A 23972-nucleotide genomic window follows, 5' to 3' on the forward strand; every position below is an offset into this window, starting at 1 on the left:
GAGACCACACAGGAAGGGTATTGAAAAACTGGAAAGGGTACAGGAGACACCGAGCATGATAAAAAATTGGAAGTTGCTATTTATGGACAAAATACAAGCTGCTCCTTCTGTTTTTTCGATTTTTTTTTTTTTTTTTTTTTTTTTTTTTTTGAGAAGACAGAAGCAAGGGCTACTAAAAGGTGCAAAACAATTTAATGGGTATCAAAAGGTAATGACAAAGCAAGGATCACTAAAAGGTGCAAACAATTTAATGGGTATCAAAAGGTAATGACAAAGCAAGGATCACTAAAAGGTGCAAACAATTTAATGGGTATCAAAAGGTAATGACAAAATTCATTCAGAGCTTTGCAAGCTGACTGACAAGCAAGTTGATAATAAACTTGGAGGAAGCATCACTGATCCAGAGTGTTCTGATCTGGAGCAAGGAAATGTTTTTTGTAGCGTGGGGTCTCCCCCATCAGCACCCCATCTTTGCTCTTGCTTCCACAGGCTGAATTGCATTTTGACTTCTGAATTTCAGGAATGCAACTCCTGTCCTTGCCCTCCTCTGCAGATAAATACAGCACGCCCTTTACCGCTGAGTGCTGTGGGAAGAATGTCAGCCAGACAAGAGAGGGGAGATAAAAGAAAGACAGGTGAGGATGTTTTTCATCTGCTCTTTTTCTGAACCATCCTGCTTGACTTTGCCTACAAGACTTTGGGCAGTGGGGTTAAGAGGAGCAGGCCAGGGGTACCCGGTGCCTCTGGGGTGGCATAATGAAGCTGGTCACAGGAGAGCAAAGGGGCTGTGACATGAGGCTGCCTCTTGGGAAACTGACATTTTGGGTACCTCTCCTGGCACAGAGTCTGGAGGGAAGGCACAACAGGGTCTCACCAACCACAGCAAGGAGAACAAACAATCTGTAAGAAAGAAGTGCTGGTGAGTTACCCCAGCTCCTGGCTCTGCAGATTGCTTTTGGCAGCAGGGCTCTCCGAGGGGGCAGGCTCTGGATTTCACAGGGTGGGTGCCTGTACACAGCTCTGCTGGGATCTGGCCTGGGCTGGGAGTGCTGTACAGCTGAGCTGGTCCATAGGCAAGAGCCAGGCTGGGCTGCCTGCCTCAGCCTCGGCAAGAGTGGTAACCAAACACAAGCCCACCAGAATGCATCCTAACATCTACTACTTTTGCTGGCAAGGCAAGAACAAATGGTGGTGCTTCTTAAGTGTGTGTGCCTTGGGCACAGCTGGGAGTGTTGCTGAAATGATCTGCTTTCGGTCTAGGCTGTGATAGGAGCTGGGCTGTCTGGTTCTGCAGTGTGGGATTTGCCTTTTCCCAGCTGCCAGTCTCAAAGTCAAGCTTTCACAGCACAAATAAAATGGGATATTGCACACACACTACTCCTTTCAACTATCACTGATATTTAGCAGAGGGAATATTCAGAATATTATTCCCTCCAACACAGAATGGCTGCTGGGTGTTACCAGACCATGTGAAATGACATCTGAGTGGAATTTTATCAGCAACAAACAAGAAACAAATGAAGAATGGAGGCTTAAAAAAATTCCTTTTTTTTTCCTATCTATACTGTGATTTGTTATGTATATCTATACACATATATACATATACACATGGATTTTTTAATTATTGTTGGGATCTGAAGAAACAAAGAAAATGAGCAGACAGTGTAATGTTACTTGTTACAGAACAGAATGTTATGGTGTCAAACACCAGTTAGGGACATCTTGGGGAGCATGAGGATGGTATTTTACACATATTACTGTGGTCAGTGCAAATTCTGCACTACTTTCATTAACAGAGGATCAAAGGTTTGATGGGATCTAGAAATACAAGGAGGTTAAAACATGGCAGGTGTAGGTAACCTCATGTACACAGACCTTTGCCTCAGAAAGCAGAATGTTCCTGCAAATCTGACATAATCCAATTCCTTGATTTCCTCAGTGACATTTCTGCAGGCTCACGTACAGAAGGACAGGGAAATTGAGATTTATGACAGCTATTCCTAGCAAAGGTCATTTCTCGAATGGTGAACAACATGTCCTTAGTCACACTGATGACGAGGCGTTGAAGGATAAGGGAGAGGCTGGAGAGCTTTAATGCTTGACAGGGAATAACAGAAATAGAGCATAGATCATCTCTCTACTTGGGCCAGGAAGCTTGAATTCTTCCACCACCAGTCAAAGCCAGAGAGCAGGAGGCAAAATCCAGAAAAAAAAAATACACAGGGATTTCTGTGGAGATTGTGAGGGAGTCTGAGTGTCCAGATAGCAAGGGGAAAAGAGAAGCCACAGAGCATGAGTTTTTGGATAGTAAAGGTATCCTCAGTGAAATCAGCTGCTTATAAAGAACGGGGTCAGGTTGCTCTGGGGCCTCCCTACTCAGCCCCACCAACTTCCCAGTTTGAGCAGTTGGCAGCATCCTGTCCTATACCACTTCCAGAACAACACAGATGATACACAAACAACTCAAATACACACAAATACACTTCCTCAGCTTTCCTTCCATAGGCAAGGAAGGCAACAGGAAGGCAGCAGATGTCACGTGCATATGGTTTAAATAGATTGTGTCATACATATTAAATAATAAGACTGTACCCCTCTATTCATCATGACTATTTTTCCTGTTTGCATAAGAGAATTTGACACTGTACATAAAATGAAGCACCATTTTTTTTTGTAATCAGGACCCTTCTGGGAGTTAAACAAGAGTTGTTCACTCAGCTACTGACCTTAAAAGAGAGCATTGGGTACCTTGGTTTAACCAGCTTTGCTTGTTTTCAAGCTCATAATATTGGATTAAGTAAGAATGAGGCCGTTTCCCCAAAGCTTGGCTCAGATTCTGAGCTGAGCTGAGGTTTGAGCTGGGTAATTGTCACAAACCAGGCTTGTGGCCAGCAGGACCAGTCAAGAGATATTTGCAATATGAAGTCAACACGGGGGTTCCTTGCTGACCCATCTGAGTGCTCTGACCCAAGGAGGAGCTTGGGGACTCTTCATCCATGCCCCTGCTAATCCCTTTTTGCCATTTATTGGTGCCTCTGGGCTGTGAGCTGGCAGCAGAAGTCACAAGAGCTTTTGAGTTGGTCTGATGATAGATTCAGTCCAGTAACCTGAGAATGCTGTGGTGGCCTCTAGCTTCCAATCTGTAGCTAAAGATCTTGCCCTTCCTCCCATAGTAATTCCTCACATCCTCTGAAATCTCCTAAGGCTTTCCCCAAACTTGCAAGAACTGAGGATGGCTGCTCTTAAAAACTGTAAAATAGATAATTTGTAGGATAATTGCCTGTGTTGTATTTTTCCACATACAACAAAGGCAAAAGCAGCCTTACACCATGTACCCCCCAGGCCTGGTGTAACTTGAATCCAAAAGCTATGAAGGAAATGGAAAATGTTAATAAATAATGATGTTTGAAACACAAGTCACTGAACAAACCACCAGACCATCTGTGTTTATTCCACTGGGCAGAAAATGTATATTTTACAATTATTACTTACTATATATTTACTTACTATTATTACTTAATATATATTTATTATATTATTTATTTTACTTTACTTTCCTTAGTTTGAGACAGTAAGATCTTGGTCATAGGTATGTCTTAGGAATTAGCCTGGGTGCTGCAGGTTATTCAGGAGGTAAATCAGATAAGCTCACGGATTAACTTTTGGTAATAGAATATTGTTGTAAAGACAACTTTTATAAAATCAGCACAACTGATTACTTGATATTTCACTGGTATGAAGAACCAAGGTTCTCCTCAGGGACACCAGAATTTTGAATTGCCTTGCTTGATCCACTTCACAGCTGCCAGTTTTCCATCTGGTATTTTCCAAGTCAGAACCAAGCATTCGTGTGCTCCATACTGCATGTTCTCAGTCTGATGTGTTCTGGAAATTCTGGCCTCATTTCCCAAATCCTAAGCAGGTGATCTGCACTTAAAAAGCCCAGTGATGTCTCCCTCAAGTGTGTTGGAATTACCCTGTGTTACCAGCTGCAAAACTGGGACAGATATGTTAATACAAATGTACAAAATCTTCAAATTTTAACTTCAAAAATATTCAGGGAGGAAAAAACCCCAAGATTTTCCAAGAAAATCTGTATGAGTAGTACAACTATCTGCAACATTTCAGTGTAACACTTTAAAAAAAGGAGAACCACTGCCTCTTCCAGGACAGCTCCAAGTGCACACCCTCTGGCAGCTGGGGTAAAGGCTGAAGAGTAATACATTATAAGCAAAGGGCTGACCTTTTCAATAGCCTAAATATTCAACCTCTCCAAAGTAACTTAGCTCAGCTTAGGCCTGTAGCCATCCACACATTCTTTCTCTCCTTTCACTCCAGCCACTAAATGCTGGCAGCCTCTTCGATATGCCAGCATAGCGAGAGGCAGCTTAGGGGAAAGGAGGAAAACACTGGGATAAGGAGCTTCCCAGACTGTGGATCAGGTTCGGACTCTATTCGGTTTGTCGTAGGAAAGAGCACAGAGGACTGCAAAGCCCCGAGGCTTCAATTTTACAGCTGCTCTCGGAGCTCCACTGCACTATCTTCCTTATTTCCCTGTGCTTCCACTTGATAGCTGGCTTAATTTCTGACTTGGCTGGCTGATAGGTTTAGGATTAACTCCCAGAGATCGCACAACCACGTTACCCCGACTCTGGAATTCACCTACAGCAAATGGCACTTTGGGATCCCAACCTTAAACACACCTGTACAGGTGTCCAGAGGGCAGGTGGGGCAACAGGCAGCGGGCACCAGAGTAAGGCACGGGTTAATTTTAGATTAATGCTGGAACCCGCACCGAAGGTTTGCATCTGGGTCCCGACACCTCCCTCATGGCACTGCAGTGTTGGAGAAGCGCTCAGCCAGCGTGGCTAAGGGGAATTCACAGCCGCATCCCACAGGGATCACCGCTCTCGCTGCTCCGTTCTCCCCTGCGGATACTTTAATATCAAACTGCGCAGAACATCCAGCCCCCGCCGCCTGGGTGCCGTTCCCTGAGCACGCAGGCTAAACCAGCCAAGAAACACCGTCCTGCCTGTGGTGTTCCATTTCCATCAATTTCCCATCCGCAACCGAACTCGGGAGCGCCAAAAGGACCGGGGCCTGTGCTGCAGGACTCGGGTCAGGCCCGGCGCTTGACCAGCCCCTCCGCGCGGGGACTGTCCCTCGCCGCGGTTCCTCCTCCCCTCCCGACGCCTCCATCCGGGGCCGCTCACTCCCTTCAGCCGCCCCACGCCCACCTCGCGGGAGACATCGTTGGTTCCCTCCCCGGCTCCCTCCGTCCCTGCCCCGGCCCTTCCCTTCCCGCCGCTCCCCGGCCCTGGGGCGGCGGCGAGTCCTGGGGGCGGCGGCGGGGCCACGCCCATTCCCTGACAGCCCGCTCCTCGCGCCGCGCCCTTAGGAAGCGCCGTAGCCAATCGCCGGGCGTCTTCGCGCTGACAGACGGCCGTACTGACCTATAGAGTAGCCCCGCCTCTTCAGGCTCTCTGACCAGTCAGAGCAGAGGTAGAGCGGGAGATGCGGGAGCTCACCACCTCCCCCCTCCGCTGCTCGGGATGATTGACAGGCACAGTATCCACAGGACTGCGGAGGGCCCGCGATGGGGCCAATGGCGCGGCAGGGGCGGGGCCCCGGCGGGCGGCGGGGGCGGCGGAGCGGCGGGGCGGGGTGAGGCGCGGCGCAGCGCCGGCAGGAGGGCGATGGTGGCGGCGTGAGGCGCGCTGCGACCCGCGCTGTCTGCCCGGCCGGCGCGGAGAGCGGCGGGGGAGCGGTGCTCGCCATGAGGCTGCGGGAGGACGGGGACAGCCGCAGGGCGCTGCCGGCGGCGGGGCTGCTGCAGTAATGGGCAGCGGCAGCGCTGACTCTCGCCTGCCGTGTGGTGCCAGCGCGCCCGCCCGGCGGGACCGCCCGCGAGGAGCCGGCGGCAGGTGAGTGCCGCACGGGGAGCCGCCCGTCCCTTCCCGCAGCCGCCGCTCCTTTCCTTGCACCCCGCCGGTGGCGTTTTAATTTTTAAACGGCTTCGGCTCCCGGCCAAGGGCGGGGGGCGCTGCCCCGGCGGGCTGGGCGCGGAGGTGACACGGGCTGCTGAGGCGGAGCGGGGCGCTCCTCGCCCCGGGGCTCCGTGGGGACCCCCCCTTCCCAGGGGCCGTTCTGCTTCAGGTAGTCGCCTCGCCAGCCTTGCTGCCATCCTACCCTCACTTCTCGCCAGCTGCGGCCAGCTTGTGCTTCCCTATATTCCTATTGAAAAGGCTTTTCCCTCCGCACCCAGCGCAGATGCTGCTTTCTTTCGAGGGAGGAGACCCACCTGTGTTTCTCTCCCTTTTCACCTCCCTGATGATCATTCCTCAGTGCAGGATGGAGAGACATTTCCATTTCAACATGATGCAGCGAGGAAGATGGGGGATCCTGGGTAGCCAGGACTCGGGAAATGCCCCTTCCTCTCTTGTCCTCCTCCTCACCCTGGCACAGGCATTTGGGCAGCAACACTCCCTTTCTGTCTTCTTGGCTGATCCTTCTCTTTGGACAGAGAAATGAAAGCTGGAGGTGTGTTACAGGAAACAACTGTTACACCTTTTGTCATCAAGACAAAGAACTTCATCTCCCCGTGTCCCTCCCTCTGGGTGCATATTGGCAGCACCTCAGCCACTTTGCATTGCTTCCCGGAGATGCTTCACAAGGATTCGGTGTGGCCCTGAACTGCCCCTTTTTGTTGTTGTTGCCAATTATGATGCTGCTGATAATAGGATATGTTGATATGATTCTGAACAGTCTCGTGGTTTGAATTCCTGAAATTGCTGCAGTATTTTTATTTATTTAATTGAGGGGGAATGTGTGTAAGTGAGTGACAACAGGAAGGGGGTATGTTTTTGTGGTTGATTGTAGTTGTTTGAAAGGTACGAGATCACGTGCAATTGCAGCACTTAGTATGTAGTGTTTTAACCAATGCCTTCTCTCCCTGTCTTATTTGTCTTCCAGTCCTGCAGTCTTCCCTTCGCCTACTGTGTGAAGAATGATGATTCCATGAGGGAACTTCTCTTCCATTACCTGTCTACTGCTACTGCATGCTGCTCCTGACCAGTGATGAGCCATTCCGCTAGACTGGGATTTACCCTGAGGAGGGGAGAGGCAGAATATGAATTGTAGACATCCCATCAAGTTTCTCACACACTCTTTTTACTGTGTCTGTATATAAATCTGCTAATATCAAGCACACACGCTCTTTGAAACCTACATTGGTATTCACGCAGTTGCTGCTGTGTAAGAGGACTGGTATTTCTCACCATCATGGCTTCAGTTTGGAAAAGACTGCAGCGTGTTGGGAAACATGCATCCAAGTTCCAGTTTGTGGCCTCTTACCAGGAATTGATGGTTGAGTGCACCAAAAAATGGTAAGAAGCAGCTCATGTTGTTGTAAAAAACGATGGAGTAAGTTGCTGGTGCTGAAATAGGAAGGATGTGGCTCGCTGTGTTTTGTGTGGTAGGTGCATTGCTCTCGCATCCCCTTACCTTCTCTTGCCAGCCCATTGCAGAAGTAGCTGCATGAGCTGTTCTTCTCAGTGACTACTGGCTTTGCTGCATGGTTACCCTGGAATCCTGCTGGATTTGTTCTGTGCTATTGATTTTCTAGGCTGGCATTGTTTTTACCTTGCAGAGGAGGGTAGTTTGTTAGCCTGCATCTGTGACTTGGCGTGGTTTTGGTTGTTGGGTTTTTAGTGCGGCTTTTTTGTTGTTTTTTTATTTTTTTAAATTTTTTTAAAAAAATATTTCCCATGAGCTGTTTTCCAACTTCCAATTCAGCTTGGTGACACTGAGGGTTATCTACAGACACTTGTGTTTTTTGACAAACTTTGTGTTTTTGGAGGCTTTGGAGATCAGTCCTGGACATAGTGGTCATGGACATATGGGTTGGATGCCCATTTTGATTTTTGACTTCCTTACCTGAGGAGGTCATGTTTCTCCTTCTTTTTCATTTTTTCTTTCCAGCTTTTAACAGGAAGAGGCAAGAGGCAGGTCTTTGGGAATTGTCTTAATGCGTTTGTTTAGTCAGACAGGAATTTTGGGTGATGGTGGTCCAGTTGGATGGCTTTGGAGCTGACTAGACAGCAGTTAATGGTGTGGGTCTGGCACATCATCTTTCCTGTGCAAAATGAGCTTAAGTAAATCTTCTAGGCAAGACTAGAAGCAGCTTTTAAATAGCCAAGGGGAGATCTCCATTATATAAATGCTTAACTGCTGTTTTATATGTTTGGAATATTGATATTACTGACATAATTCCTCACGTTAGTGTGAGCATGTAGTGTCAGGGGAAGAAAAAAATACTTTCCAGACCTTGTGGACTGAGATGTTCAAATTGCCTTGTAATAAACTGCAGGCTCCTTTCTAATACTTGGCCTTTCTTCTTGTTGGCAAGTTTGGCACTTGCATTGGCTGCTTTCACTGGTTATGAGTAATTGCCTCTACAAACTTAAATTCTATCTCTTGGAGTAGGAAATAGCTGTCAAATATGCTGGAAGGCTGCACACTGCTCTGCCTTAAAGAAACACTGTCAGGTTAAACATTTTGGATTTTTTTTTTTTTTTAGGAAGTTGTCTTCATTCCTAGAATGTTTAAGAAACAGAATTGTTCTGGAAGTTGAACTTGCTTTCACAGAATAAACTACAAATGAAAATATTATAGAAGTTGAAAAAGAGTGTCCTGATTATCTCATGGGACCTCCTGTCCCAAAGAGGCCAAGGAGTTTTTCACAGTGATTTTAGTTGATTAGGTTGATTTCAGCAGTTTGGTTTATTACTTATTACGTTCTGTTTGCATGAACTAAGCTGTTTTAGGTTTCGTTTTCATTTTGATTCACTTGTTGCTGAGAATTTGCAGAATGCTTCAGCACTGAAGTATAAGTCCTGCAGAGAAATGTTTGCATTGGAATTGCAGCTAACCCTTCCTTGGTTTAAGAGAAAGTCATACACAAAAGTTCTTATGTGAAATACCTTATTATTTTAGAAACAGGCACATTATTGGTTAATCATAACTGAGAGTGCCCACCTAGCAAAATGTCTGTGCATGGAGTAGTGAGAGAGCCATTCAAAACCTCAGATATGGAACTAATGTTTTGCAAAAAGGTCATCCTTCTGAACCTTCATTTTACATTCTTGAGTTTAAATATAGACAAGATCAGTGCTTGTGTTGGTTATTACAAAGGAACATTATGGTGGTGAAATGTGGATGAATTCTAGGAAAAATCACAATAGGGAAAAACATAACTCACAAAGTCCTTTGACTGTAAGCTTTTTGATTCTGCTTCCTGTTATTTTTGAGAATCTAAACAAAAATGTTCCTTAAGCATGCAACCTAAAATATTATATTTCTGCCGTAAATCAAACTTCCTAAATCAAACTTCTATAGAAACAAAGGGTTAAATATTTATGTATTTTGAGATCCTTCAACTAAGTGTTTCCTTAACTTTGGAGAAGATGCAGTTTCTGTGCATGCTGACAGGATCACTGCTTCATCTGTTTCTAAGTCTTGGCTCAGAGTTTGGCCCATGTGAGAACAAAACACAAGAAATGAGCTCCATATGCTGTTCTTGCTGAAAGCACTCAGTATATATTAAGTGTCAGTTCTGTAGTCTGTAGTTTGTTTGATTGAAATGTAGTAAGCAGTAAGTTATTTTAATGTACTGGCATTTTAACAATGCAGTGTTTCTGGAGGAAAAGAATGCTCCATTCATATTTTAAAATAAATGACAACACAGTCATAAACACACTGGAACTGAGAAATGTCTGTGAGCAAGGATTGTGCATGACCAAAACAGGCTGTGTGCCTCTTTGTGAACTGCTATCTTCTGTTAGGTTTGCATTTGTCTGGCTCTTCAAAAAATGACCTCTGTTAGAATATTTTTGTACTGATTGTGGATGGTTTGCAAGGTTGGATGAACTTCTGATTGGCTTTAACACTCTGTGTTTCCTCTGGACTTGTATTGATTGGAGTTTTTGTTTGTTTTTGTTTTAGTTTGTTTTTTTTTAAATTTGGTTTTTAAAATAGCTCCTGCTCTTTTTTTTTCTCGCATTTTCATGGCACTGTGAGAAGTTGCCACTGCTATGGTGTTGCTGCTTAACTTTTTAAAGGATTATATCTAGGTACAGCAGCATTTAGCCAGATTGGGCTGAAACCTTTTCTTGCTTTCTCTCCTGTCTATAATTTCTGATTCTTGTCCCTGCTAGTGATTATGGACAGCCACTCTCAAATGATTGCTTTTCATTGGTGTTGTGTTTGGGGGAGATAGGTCGTGATGGAGTGTCCAGTGCTGTCACTGTTCCTTATTTTTCAGATAATTAACAGGACTGAGTCACTTCTGTGGCATTTTGGCAGCTGCCACTGACCCAGACCTAATTATTGTGGCTGCTCAGTACCTTTGAAAAATTGAACAGTTGGTTTATTTAGAACCATTCATTAAAAATAAATAAATAAACAGATGTAGTCTTGGTCTTTAATATGGATTAGTGACTCCTGCTACTGCAAAAACATAATACTTTGCATTAATCATATAAGCAGTTGATTTTTTTTGAAAGGTGCTTGCTTGAAAGTGCTGGAGTGTGTCATCCTCTGTTTACCCTTGGACTAAGCTGGGGCAGCTCAGGATTTTCCACACAGCCTCACCATTGAACTGCAGCCCTGGCCTGAAAGGACCACGTGTGATACGAGGGAGTTAATTCAGTGCTTATCCTCAGTGCAGTCATTGAATAAAACCAGAAATCAGTCTCATTCATTTTGCTTAGGCTTCTACAGAAACAGCTGGATTTCCTGCTCTGTGCTGTCAGGGCAGAGGGTTGCTGTGTGGGGCAGGAGTGTGCTGGGCATTCCTGGCAGGTGGAGTGCTGTGACTTATGCAGGGGACCCAGTCCAGTTGCCTGAACATTGGTGTCAGACCCTCGTTGGGATGCCTTTGGGTTTACTGCCGGTCCCAGCTGCCAGTTTGAAGAAGCCCAGGTCTCCTGTTGATTCTGGTTCAAGCTGCCAGCCTGGCATGAATCTCTTGTATACCCTGGGGCTGCCCAGCTGCTGGAGGCCTCTGTTCAGGCAGCTGAGTTGCAGCTTGTCTGAGATCCAGGCTCAGCAGAGGAGGAAACTCCTCCTTTGGACCAGAGGTCAGTCCCAGTACTTGGACCTGAAGCTCTGATAGCAGTTTTATAGAGCTGATGAAACATCTACTGCTGAGCACATGAGCTCCTTAGGGTGGCTTTTTTGTTTCCTTATTGTTGTGTGATATCTCACAAGTCAAGGACTCCATGGAGGCTTCAAATGTAATATTGACTGGTTTCCACAGAGAATGGCTGAACTTAGAGAGTTGAGGTTGCCAAGTTCCTAACTTGTTGTTTACTGGTCGCTTTTATGAGCAAGAAAGCTGCTCACCTCAACATAGGCACTAGCTGCTCACAAAGGCTGGAAAAGAATAAACATAGAGGCTTTTATACAGGATTTGTATTCAGGGGTTGCTTTAGAGAGAAAGAAATGTGTTATTTTTGTACAATGCTTATAATGTCTGTCATTTCTTACGTGAACTGCTTTGCTTTTAAATCCTGCTAACAAATACAGTGAGCTATGATGTTTAAAAGGGTTAAATTTTTCATATGTTCAGAAGCTTTAACTGAAGACAGGCTTCATGGCCATGAGGCAAGTTGCCTGTTTTTATATCGATTAGGTATGGTCTGAAGTAGGTTCTCTCTTTTCAAATACACATATTTCTCTTTTGGAAATGAAGTAAGGCTTAATCTCTTTTTTTTTTTTTTTTTATCCCAAAAGGCTTTAGCCATCTGTTTTCCTCTTCTATTGTAGTTTCATAACTGGATGCTGCAGGAATCTTAAGATTTGGCATGCATTGTGCATGGGAGAGAAATGAGCTTTTTGAGATTCCACGGTTCACAGTGATCTGCTTGCCTTCTGCTTGCTGCTTTCCAGCAAACCCCTCAGTGCCGAAGGCCACCAAAAGAACTGGGCTTAACTGGTTGCTGTAGAAGAATCCTTGTTTGCCTGCATGGGGTCAGGCTGTCACATTGCTCAATTAATTTTCTTGCTTTGCACGGTTGTTAGAGGGGATTTCATGAGTACCTAAATGCATTTGACTATAAAGGATGATCATATTGAATCTCTTTGAATTAGTTTTGCTGTGCACTGTGCTGTTGTGTCATGGGCTTGCTCTGCAGAGTTTTTGATCAGATTGGGGTGTTGGTGATGTAGGTGTACTGTAGCATGTATAATTTGTGCAAGGAAAGCACCATGCAGTTTCTCCTGTGTTTTGTCTTCTGTTCTTCTCAATGAAATTGTACTCTGACCTTATACTTTTTATTGAGTTCTGATTCCACACTAAATAATGTCCATTTACAAATGCACTTCAACATTTTCTTTGTCATTCATTTCTGGTTTTGACCGAGGATTTTTTGTGGGCTTAAACTGTGTGTCAAACGTACTCTTTCCAAATAATCACCACCAGCTGCCTTACAGCTGTCTTCCGCCTTTCTCTCTGCAGTCAATTAAAACACATTTACTATCCACACACAAAAGCAATTCTTCTCTGTCATTTTGCATCTCTCTTCTTTGTATCCAAAAAAAAAAAAAAAAAATCCTTCATTGCAGGATTTTAGAAAACCTAGATTCGCTCCTATGGACTCTTGCCTGATTTCTGTCGGCAGGTTGTCTACCAATCCCAACTTCTTAATGCCAGCTGCTTTCCTTCCCTACCTTGCCAAGCTCCCCTCCTAACCCTTTTTACAGCCTCGGGTGTGTTCCATGGAGCACAAATAAGGGATTTCTCATCAAAGTTGCTGGCTGCAAAGACATTTCAGTAGGAAAGGTACGGGTGTTCGTGAAATCTTTCTTGCTGATGACTTTTTAGGTTGTCAGTGCTGCCCATTTATACCCATTTTCTATTTGTAGCGAGGTTTTAGGAATGCTTGTGACTCAGTGTCCAGTTTATAAAAGAATGCGTTGATGGATGCAGGCACAAAGTATCTGTAGGGTAGAAAGATTATAAATTCTTGTTCTGAATTCTGTTTGTCTCTGAGAGACACATTTCTTTAGAGCAAGTCCTTGTTCCCTGCCCTAGCAGTAACAAAAATGATTAGCAAAAGCAGAAAATGTTTGATTGTATCCAGGTGTAGACAATTTTCATTTAATGGTCAGAGTGTTGAAGATGTCTCCTTGAATGAATAAAATGCACTAACTTATATTCTAACATAACTTTATTTTTTGAGAGAGAAACTCTGTGTGTGTGTGTGTATAGCTTTCTCATGGAACTCTTGGAGCAATTAAAACCTTGCTCTGTTCCTGCAGGCACAGTGGTGCACACATGCAGTAAAGAATGTGTGCTGTTGATTTGAACCTAGTGGACTTGAACTGCAATAAAGATTTACATTTTTTTCTTGGGTTGGATCCTTGTGAATATTCTTTTCAGCTGTTTGTGCTATGAGGTGAAATAAAATTAAATATTATGACATTGTGTAGGCCTCATGAGCTGAGTTTGCCATCTCTTAGACGGTTCAGGCTGTTTAGTGCCAGTGTGTTGCTTCAATTAGTTTTTAATTGGTTGGAGAGAGCTGAAGTCCCTTTCACAGTTTAGTGTGAATAAGGAGAGAAGGAGGAGGAGGAGGAGGCTGGTAATGTTGACTAAATCTGAGAAAACTCTTCTTATAAAACAAACCCTTCAGCTACGGTAGTAAAAGCATTCTGCTTGGGTGGCTTTCTGAGAATATGGGGGCGGGTGTGTGTGTGTTTATTTACTTCTAAAAGCTTTCCCAGTTTACTCTGAGGAGAGTGTGTGAAGTGTGTGTTTGTTTCCCTTGCCCCTCTCTCTCCTTTCACTCCTTGGGGCAGAAGCTGGCCCTGGCAGGCTGTTTGCTACCTTGTGGGACATTCCTTGAGCTATCCTCTGCACAAAGTCTGTCTTGTGTGTCCTGGAGTGGACTCTGAAATACAGGAACTGTGCAGATGAACTTTTGTTCCTTATTTTAAGATATGCGCAGAGCAGTAGGGTAAATAAAGCTGTCCTTGTTTTCTTCCTCTTGTCTTTATTTGAAAAATGTCTTTCTGCAGCATACAGTTTCTGTAAGTGCACCAGAGCCTCTCATCTGGAAGCTGTGTGTTTTGGCAGTTGAGGTATAGGGTAGCTGTGGCTTTTGGCACCTGGAGAGGTATTGCAGGGATTTGGGAACCGTGGGTTAAGGACGAGCTAAAATTAGCAGAGCCATAACTAACATTGCTGTTGTCTAAGGCTCTGACTCATGAGGTTTTCTGGATTCAGGAGTGGAGCTGGATGTCACTATCCCTAAGCAGCAGTCGAGCTCTGCCCTGAAGCAGAGGCAGTGTGACAGTGAGGCTGCGAGGTGTGTTAGTATTAAGTGCCATCAACTTCAGCTCCCATTTGTGAACTGCAGCAGCTGAGGAGCAGGCACACCTCCCTTATGCTGCCCTGATGCAATGGGGAGGAAAATCTGCCAGAGCGGTGAGATGAGCCACAGCTTCAGGCAAGAGCATCTTAGAGTGCTTCAGCTAAATCAACCAGATCCTGAGTCAGTGCCCTGTGCTGTCACTGTAGGGCTTCAAAGTGCACAAGCTTTTGAGATGAATCAGAAGTACGTGCCCTTCTGAACTACAGTTTCTAGCTGCCTGCAGACCTGTAAAGATGAGCAGCGCAGAAGTAATTCTCGTTTGCCTGTTGAGGTTCTTTTTGTAGTGGAGAGTCATTATTGGGGGTTCTTCTTGTTTCTAATTTATTATTATTTAAGGAGACTTTCTTGAGGATTACTCCAAAGCTACGGCCAGGCTCTGCAGCTGCTTAACTGTCTGCAGCTGCTGAGCTGCAGTTTCTGTGGCTCTGTGTATTTATTTTAGCACAAACTGGTTTCGGGTTTTATTTCATGTGCACGCTCCTGCAGACGTTCTGTGGGCTTTGTTTTGGGCGAGCTGCTGTATCAGCTTAACGGCACACAAGCAGCTCTGACCTTTCATTTCTAATGGATCTGTTTTGAAAAATGACTTTGGTGCTGACCAAACATCACAAGGGCAAAATAATTTCTAGTTCCAGGAACAACTGAATTAGAGCAATCCAGGGTATTTTAAGACTCTCTCCTACCACATCAGTTTTGGCTCCTGTAGTGCTGCTGCTCATTTCCTGTGTGCCACCTCCACAAGCACCTGTAATGAGCAGTCACCCTTCATGTTCAGTGGCTTCTTTTCTCACCCAAGAGGTGCTGTTTGTTGCCTTGGTGCTGTAGGACGGGTCAGAGCTGTCTGGGGCTGCCAGATGGGTGGCACTGGCTGCTGTGGTGGGAGATGTGGGTTCTGATGGGTGTGCAGCTTTGCTGGGAGTGTATATTCATCTGCTCCTGTTGGGACAAGCCCCGTCACCTTTCGCCTAGGCCAGGCAGACGAAAGACATTCCCTAAGTCAGCTCTTCCATTAGATATGTTGCTGCCTGATGCCCCAGGATGATAGCAAGGCTTGACCTTTCTTTAGGGCTAAGACTGGTGCTGTCACGCCTGTTTTTACATCTGGTGTCGTAAACTAACTTTCCCCTCCCAGCTGTGCTTGGGAAGAGTATTTGCATAGCCAGTACTGCTAATACCAAAAGCTGTACTGAATGAAGTAACTGGAGAATCTGGATCATTGAATCTAGTTGGCAGCACATTGTACTCTGCCACTCAGCGAGTATTGTGAATTTCCTTGACTTCCAGTGTCTGCTTATTGAGTAAACTCTGAATCCCTTTGTTTATGTCAGTACACAGGAAGAGATTTAAAAGAACAAAAAAGAGCTGTCAGAACTTCTCTCTTCCAGCAAAGATCTAACTCAGATCTGTAAATTTCAAAACCAAACTGTTGCTGATTTATCTTTGGTTTATTAGCAAAGTATTTAACCTTGACAGCTCCTGGTGACACCTGGCATGGTTTTAGCTTTGGAGTTACAGCTCTGGCCATGCTGACAGGTGGGCAAAGGTATTTGGCTGTGTTTTCTAGCTGTACCTGTCTTTTTATCAGTTGTGTCTCTTGGAAATCTGATTTAGTGGTTTGTCATTTCCTGTAGGTAAATTGAGCAATAGTTGTATAAAGGTGTGAAAAATTTCAAGAGAACAAGATTTCTTAACTTCTTTTTCTCTTCAAGAGCAGATCTTAACTGGATAGAGTGCTTGGAGTAAGTGTCTCTTGAGTGAGTGAATTCCCCTTGCATTCCTTCATCTTTGACATGTAAGAAAATTTTAAGAATGAGAAAGGCCTGACCCATTTTTTACCACTTCCTCTCATACCACAAAAATTGAAAGAATTTATAACAGTGTTACTTGGTTTGGAGGCATATTTAGGATGGCTTTTTTTTACTGTTAACACTTTTTGAAAGATACTTTTTAAAAACACAATGGTGTTCACACACCCCTTCTATCTCCCCCCACCCCCTCCTTCTTTTGGGGTTTGTGCATGTGGGAAAGGGAATTAGGGTTGTAAGCTCTGCTTTTATATATTTGTTTGCTGGTGGGTTTTTTGTCTTTATTGCTAAAATTTACTTTATTCCCAGAAGATGGCTACTCTGAGCTCCAGTGTCTACATATCCATTCAAGATACTGGGACAGACAGACAGTCTTAAAACAATAAAGGGATTACTTCCTTTTCCATAGATTAATTTTTTTCCCTGTACTAAATGGGATTTGATTTTTAAAAATTCTTAACTGAAGGCTCACCAAGAGTAATCTTAACACTCTGAATTCTCATAGCCACTGATGCAATCAAGGGAGGTTTTGCTGGAGGACTGACAGTGTCTGATCACCCATAGTGCTAGAATTCTAAACGTGCACTGCTTGAGACATGGTGCTTTCTTTAGTCTGTGACTGTAAGGCTGTCCTGTCACTGGTGGGGGGGAAAGGCAACTTTTCCTTCCTGCTCCCACACATCCTTCCCTCTTTTCTGGGAAGAAAAGCTGAAAGTGTGCAGCTGCTGCCAGGAGAGTGCTGGAGTAGGGCCCTACAGAGAGCTGTGTGTGAGGGACTGGTCCTGACACATCACCTGCTACCTGTGGGGCTGTGGCAGCCCCCTGTGCCCCACTGCCCTGTCAGAGCCTGCCACAGCTCCACACCAACACTGCTGCCACTCTCCCAGAGAGCCAGGACATCCTTTTTCTCCAGGCATACAACGCTGTTGTGGTTGACAGGTCCATGATGTCAGTGGTTAGGGTTTTCTGCTGTGTTGTTGTTTTTGAACCTTGGGCCTCTCCCTTATTTTTAAGCTTTGCTTCATAGAGGGAAAGTTTTTTTGTGATGTTAAAACATGCCTGAGTTTTCTGTCTGGCCAGCAAATTTAGCATTGCATCGGAAAGTTTCAGCAGGCAATTTCAATTAAGGTTTGCAGGGGTGGAAATCTCCAGCTATTATTTCCATGGGTTGTGTGACAAAGGGCCTCTGGACAGAAGAGAGGAGTTTTGGTCAGGCCCTATGGCTGCAGGTAAAAATCCAGTACATTCTGACTTTTATTACACTGGAGAATCTGCAAGGGCAAAAGCTGCTGGCTGCCCAGCCTCTTTCCCTGTGCCTGGAACTAGGGTTTGTGTCAGTTTGTGCTTCCATGTGGCCATTTGTGCAGTGTATTTTTGGAGCAGGGAGCTACTAGATACATTTCTGTGCTTCTATGCTCCCCATCTGTTCCTGGAGCCACCTCCTGCTCTAGCTGCCTGGGGAGAAGCTGTATTGCAAGGGAAAATGGCAGTAAAAGCAGGCATTACCTGCATTTTCAGTGTGAGGGTTATCCAGTCCTGGTTCTGGGTGTTCATCTGACCCATCAGCAGTCATTCAGTATTGCTGGCAGTGGCTAATGTTGTAGTACAGTGGCAGGTGACAGTGCAGTCCCTTGTCTCTTTTCCTGTTGCTCTACTGGAAACAGGAATTTTTGCCCATAGCTTCAGTGCTGTTGGCTGGAGTGGACCCTAATAAAGCATTTACAGTACACAAAGCGTGCTTCCTCCTGGGCACAAAAAAAATGCTGACTTCAGTAAATAAATTTGTTTCAGACAAACTTCTTAGGGAACTAGATCATGTGCTGTAGGGGGAAGAATAATACTACTTTTAGCAACAGCTGTTAAAAAGGAGGATGCGTACTTGACTTGCAGTTAATGGTAAAGTCAACGAACTGTAATTTAAAAAAAAAGAAAATAATCTTGAGCTATTCTTGACTATAGGAAGACTGCAATTTATCCTGATTTGTTTGTGTTCACCTCATTGTGAGAAATGTCACTACCTCTTATGGTTGACAACCCCATTAAGACCTAGAGAAGCAGAAACCTGCTGCCTTGTTAACCTCATGGAATGAGTGTTCTACCCTCGTCTTCCTCCTGTGCTGTGACATAGATGAGCTTAGAGAAGCCTTGGTAGGTCTTCTGTGGAGTTAGTTTCTTCTTTGCTGCCCTAGGAAGCCTTTTAAAATGGTCAGCCTTGCAGCTTTTTCATGGAATATTCACCTGTCTTGTTTCAGCATTGCTTAGAGATGGGCAGGATGGGCTGTGAGGTGATCTGAGCTGGTGGGGAAGCAGCAGGGGAGTGGGGGAGTGAGGAGCAGAACGTGAGGCTTTTCTCCCTGTTTGAATGTCTTCTGGTCAGTGTGTACAGGGTAAACAAGGCAGATCCTGATGGGTTTGGAGATACAAGAACAGAGACTTAAATGTGAGCAACCAGTGTGTGAAACAAAAGTAATTATTTCAGAGAAGAGCCACAGAGCCTTCTTGTGTTTTTCTGCCAACATCATCTCTGATTAGCTTGGGTTTTATTGGTGGGATCTCAGCTCCTGATACTGAGCATCCCTTCCAGTAAAGAAGTTAAGGTGGGAAGAGGAAGGTTTACGGAACTTAAAGAAGGTTTCTAACACATGACAAAGAAGTGTCACCTGAGCATAATAAGTACAGGCATACAGTTCAAGATGTGGTGTGTATGTATAAAATCAATGTATGTAATGGAACCATTTTCAGGGGATGGAAAGCTTGGATGTTTATGGTGAATAGCAAAAGGACTGGCTGTTGCTACTAAGGGACAACTTTTGTCCACATTTGGTTACTCTGGGAGACTTCCAGGTGTGCTGTGGCGCACATGGGCTGAGCAGGGCCGGAAATCTCGCTTTCTTTACAACCTCAAGCCTTCTTGCTGGTTAATTAACTTTGAAATAGTGAAGCTTTTTATGTTACTGAAATACTCAAAATTGTAGCAAGCCCCCAGGCCTTTGTTCTTCCATTGAATACAATCTCCATAATCAGCTGTAATCAGATTTTTGTGTTTTATTCAGGCAGATGTTTGCTGACCCAGGCCATGGAAAATTCTTATGACCAAGTGTGCCCTCTTTAAAATGGGAACTCACTGTGTCACATTGAGCTTTCAGACTTGATTTTGCTGATCAAGCAATGTGCACATGTGTGCTTGGACCTTGTCTGGAGGCAGCAGCTCCATGGTTTTACTGTGCCTGAGCAGTCATATATGGCACACAATCCCTATGCTTTGCCAAACACATATGAGTGCTTCAGTTTCATAATTCATGATAATCACAGTTCTTTCAGAAACGGTTTTAAAGGGGAGGTTCCATCTTCCCCTGGTGAATGCTCATTAGGATTTCACCTCTTTTTGAGTGAGTGAACGAAGAAATCTAAATTTAAAGTGTTCTGGGAATTCTTTTCTGTGCTGAATGAAAACAAACTGCTTTATTTAAATATTTCTACCTTTAGGGCACAGGTAGAGAAAGTCTGGCTATTGATATGATATTAAAAAATTCTGAGTATTCTTTTTATATTCATTTTCTAAGACTTACAGCTTTGCAAATAAAACTGCAGTATGTGTCAAGCCTTCCCCCATGCAGTTTTATTCAATTCAAATTTATGTTTCAATATCTTCAAGCTGATGCATCTTTTTATTGTCATCATATTGTATTTTCCTCACTGTATCTCTGTACATGGTTTTCCATCCTGGTGCCATATTCCAGTTTCCAGGTGGCTGATGTGAAAAGGAAAGGAATAATGCAGCATACACAATATACACATGTACTCTGGAACTTTAATTTTTTTCTATCCCAATGCAAGTTCCCAGTCACAGCATAGAAATTTCAGATGGTGCTCTCTGTCTTTCTTCAGATGTAGCCAGAAGCAGCAGAATGATTTTTAAGAACACTGAAACTAGAAGAGCTTGCAAAGCTGTACAGGCTTACAGTTACTAAAAGTGGTAGTAAAAGTTATTCTTGTTCCTTATGTAAATAGTTCAGTGTCAGTCAGTTTAGCACCTTCTTTTGTTCAGAGCAGACTTGATAATTGATAATTTTTGATAAATTTTGGACATTTTTCTCTATTTAGGTTTTTTTTTACTTGGAGGGTGGAATAGTCTTTGTTTTTCTTTCTTCTGGAGTGTGGTCTAATGGTAGAAACAAAAGTCAGAAAATCCTGGTTCTGCACTAGGCTTCCTTCCAGCTTCCCTTGTAACTGTGCACAAAAGGCATCTTTTCTATCACTCCCTAATTTGTGTGCACGAATCATCTTTCATCAACTTTTCTACATTTCACATCCACGGTTACTTATAAGAAGGATTTATATCTCCTGTTAAAGGCCAGATGGTAGCAGCTCTCTGTTCAGTGGTAATGGTGTAAAACTACAAAATGACACTTTGCTGTGTGGAAATAAAGTGCTAACGATTTCTCTGTGCAAAAATTCTGCAGCCACACAGCTCCATTACTAATCCAGTCTTACAAGACTGATGTGTAATAGAGAAAAATGATCCCTGTTTTAAGTCTCTGGAACTGAGATACAGAGAAATTGTGCAGAAGGTGCAAGAAACACTCTCTGTACTGATAGGAATTGTACAAGTGCAGATTTATGATAGCAAGGTGCTACGTAACTGAAGAAAAAGCTGCAAGTTATGCTTCACAAACTTAAAAGAGTGGCCCCTCCCTTTCTCATTTTTCAATATGAATCATGTTAATAATGAGCTTTTTTACAGGTGTGTTTGGTCAGAGTGGAAACTGTTGTAGGTCACAGTATTGAGGTAGAGCAGGACCAGTGGAGTATGTGAGAAAAATGGAATCGATAACTGTGGAGGGGAGATGACCAGTGATCATTGATCTACAGTTACTGGTTTTTGGAAGGTTTTTGTTGTGGGGAAGGTTTTTTGTTTGTTTTCTATTTGCTGTTCAAATTACACATCCAAGGGGTGATATGTAATTAAGAGTTGTATTCACACTCTCTGGATTAGAATTGCTGATCTTTTTTTACCCCCCTCTCTACATTGCTGTAGAATTTATTCTGTAATTTATTTTCTGCTTGGACTTTGTATTATAGCTTTTTCTTTCCTATCACATCCATAATATTGGTCCCAAAATGTAATGCTTCTGGAAGAATGTGAATATCGTGGGGGTGAAGGGAGACATTTTATTTCCTACTGTTAAAAAAAAAAATGCCAAGAAATCTATGCAGTGTGTTTGTTGCTATTACTTTACTTGTTTATTGGTCCATCATATCTGTCCTGTGACTTATTGTAGGAAGAGATAGGGTAGCACATGAGACGTTTGAAATATTTATGAGGCTAAACTGCCAGAATGGCTCTGAGTTTGGTCAGAGACAGACTGTGTTTTTGCCTCTTGACTGTCTCGAGAGAAGCAAACCCCCATCTCCATTCAGAATTGCCAGTCTGGTTTTGTGGCTCATTCTTGAAGACCAGGATTTTACAGAAATCAAATACTTCAAAGGCAGAAGAAAAACATAAGTACTTGTTTTATGTCTGGTGTTGTTAATAATGTGATGAAGCTGGCCATGTGTCATCTATATTTTCCTGGGTTTTTTTCTCTTTGACTGAACTTTTTCTCTGCATTGTTTCAGCAATGTGAGGTGATGTTGCAAAAGCCAGTGTCTGGCTCTGATTTACACTTGGACTTCATTTTCTCCAAAACACTTACTTCCATTGGCTTTGAAGTTTAAGGGTTTTGGTGTCCCAAAACATTTTTTCCCATCGGCTGCATTGAAGTGAGTGAATAAATTCACACCTCATTTGGTGCTGTATTGCTTGTCAGGCTGCAGAGCAAACAAACACAAACCCTGTATATGTCAAAACTTACCCCTGGCTGAACAGACAGAGCAAGGAGAAATAAATCTCCTGACTTCCTGCAGTGGAAGGGGCTAAAGGCTTTGGCCTGCCAGGTCTCCTGTCTGTCTCTGTCCGGGCTGGCTCCAGCTGAAGCTGCAGTGCTGAGCACAGAGGTTTCAGTTCCTCAGATGGATGGCTTTAGGGAAGGAAAGTGGCTGAGAAAGTGTTGGTGCTGCACAGGGTAGTGAGTGAAACAGCAAGAACTCGCTGTGCCAGTGCCCATCTGTCAAAGCTGGAGGGACAAGGTTAACAGATCGAGCGGAGGTGGATGTTCTGTGGAAGGTCTTGTCTGTGCTCAGAAAGTGGAAGAGTTAAGGAGAGCTGACTTAAAGCATAAAGTGCATGAATGAAGCCTTGCTGAGTTACACTCAATTCAAGAGATTTGCTCATCACTTGTGGTAGCCTTGATTTTCCTGAGTGCTGCTCCATGGGCCTGCCCTTTCTCTTGGGAGCTCTTGTGGGGGTGAGCACATGTGTGTGCAGTGCTGGCCCTGCCAAGCCTGGCCTTCCATCTGAACACTCCAGAAGAAAATATGTAAAAATTTTGCAGGCTTCAACTTTTGAGCCTTGTTTGTTTTAAAGATGAAAAGTGCATTTTGTATAAAATACGCTGAAATATGTGGAAAATCTTATTTTGCAGAATTCAAGGAGTTTGTGTGCCCACGCATCTCTATTGTCCATGTTGATGATTCTGCACATAGCTGGTTCCCCCCACCCCCCCAATGCTCTATGAACTCTGCACAGCTAAAATTGATTCTCATTCCCTTGATGGTTGGCTTGCAGAGTGGATTTTATTAATTTGGCTGCTTTGACCTTAACTAGACAAATGTATTAAAATTCCTGTTTGAAACAGAATAATTTACAGCAACTTATCATAATTTCATTTACTGTAATACTCTTCTGAAAGCTTGAAATTAAAATTTTTCCTCCTGTTTATCCTCATTTAGTACTAGATACTGCAGCCCTTAATCTGGTAGGAGATGTGTGCCTTTCACTGTAAGGACACTGTTCCTCACTTAGCACAACGAGGTGTTGCAGTAGGTTTGAGAGGCTTTGTCTTTTTCTTTCCGTGGATGGCTCTCATCCCTTTGCCAGATTAAGAGTGTATTTTCCTCCAGAAACCAGTCTAGCTTCCCTTTTTATTCACCTTTCTGCTTCCAAGGAGAACTTCTTTACACACCAGACACATTTGTATTTACAGATAAAAAATTTTTGAATTAGAGTAAAATTGAAATCTAGGGTGAAACAAAATACTTAATCTTTTAAGCTGTACGCACTGTGGGATAGAGTGGCTCTGTCTCTTTATCCCTTTGCCTCATTTAATGGTACAAGACTGGAATCCAGCCTGCAAGATATCAAATCCACATAATGAAAAATCTGGCCAGCACCCAGGTGTCTTCTCTGGCTGAAGATGTTGCTTTACAACTACCCCACGGTACAGCCCTTCAGCTGTGTAAAGAAGCTAGCAGACTAAAACACAAACAGGCATTTCACAATAGAATGGAAAAGGTACAGGTTCTGTCTGTTTTAAGCTGAGATAAAATACCATCCATGACAGCACAGAAAGAAAAGAGAAGGCAACACAGTAATCAAGGTAGTGGCTGGCTTTAGTCTTGGTCCCCAGTTAAAAATTTGACTTTGAAGAAGTTGATTATTTGTGTCTATGTGTCTTCATTGGGAATGTAAGTAAGGAAAGGACAGTGTTAATTTTTAGCAGCTTAAATCTCAACAATTCTGTGTATAAAGGACCTTGAGGAGTGTCCTCCTGGTGGTTGTTAGTAACCAGAGTGGGTACAGCCTGGGGTACTGAAATAAAAGTGAAGGACCACTACTCAGTTCCCTCTGTAG

At 43.8% G+C, this 23972-nt stretch overlaps 1 protein-coding gene across 31 annotated transcripts in view; it reads left to right on the forward strand.

Moving 5' to 3' along the window:
- The first annotated feature begins 5656 nt into the window (after window positions 1-5656).
- EHBP1 (EH domain binding protein 1) overlaps window positions 5657-23972 on the forward strand; it is a 207745-nt gene continuing 189429 nt past the window's right edge. For all 31 annotated transcript variants that reach the window (XM_086879111.1, XM_086879112.1, XM_086879114.1 and 28 more), the window contains exons 1-2: window positions 5657-5924; window positions 6973-7385. In XM_086879111.1, coding sequence (XP_086735237.1) covers window positions 7282-7385 — 104 coding nt within the window. In that variant the 5' untranslated portion in view covers window positions 5657-5924; window positions 6973-7281. The remainder of the gene's footprint in view (window positions 5925-6972; window positions 7386-23972) is intronic.

This window comes from Cyanistes caeruleus, chromosome 2 (assembly GCF_971803275.1).
Source record: "Cyanistes caeruleus chromosome 2, bCyaCae1.hap1.1, whole genome shotgun sequence".
Taxonomy (NCBI): Eukaryota; Metazoa; Chordata; class Aves; order Passeriformes; family Paridae; genus Cyanistes; species Cyanistes caeruleus.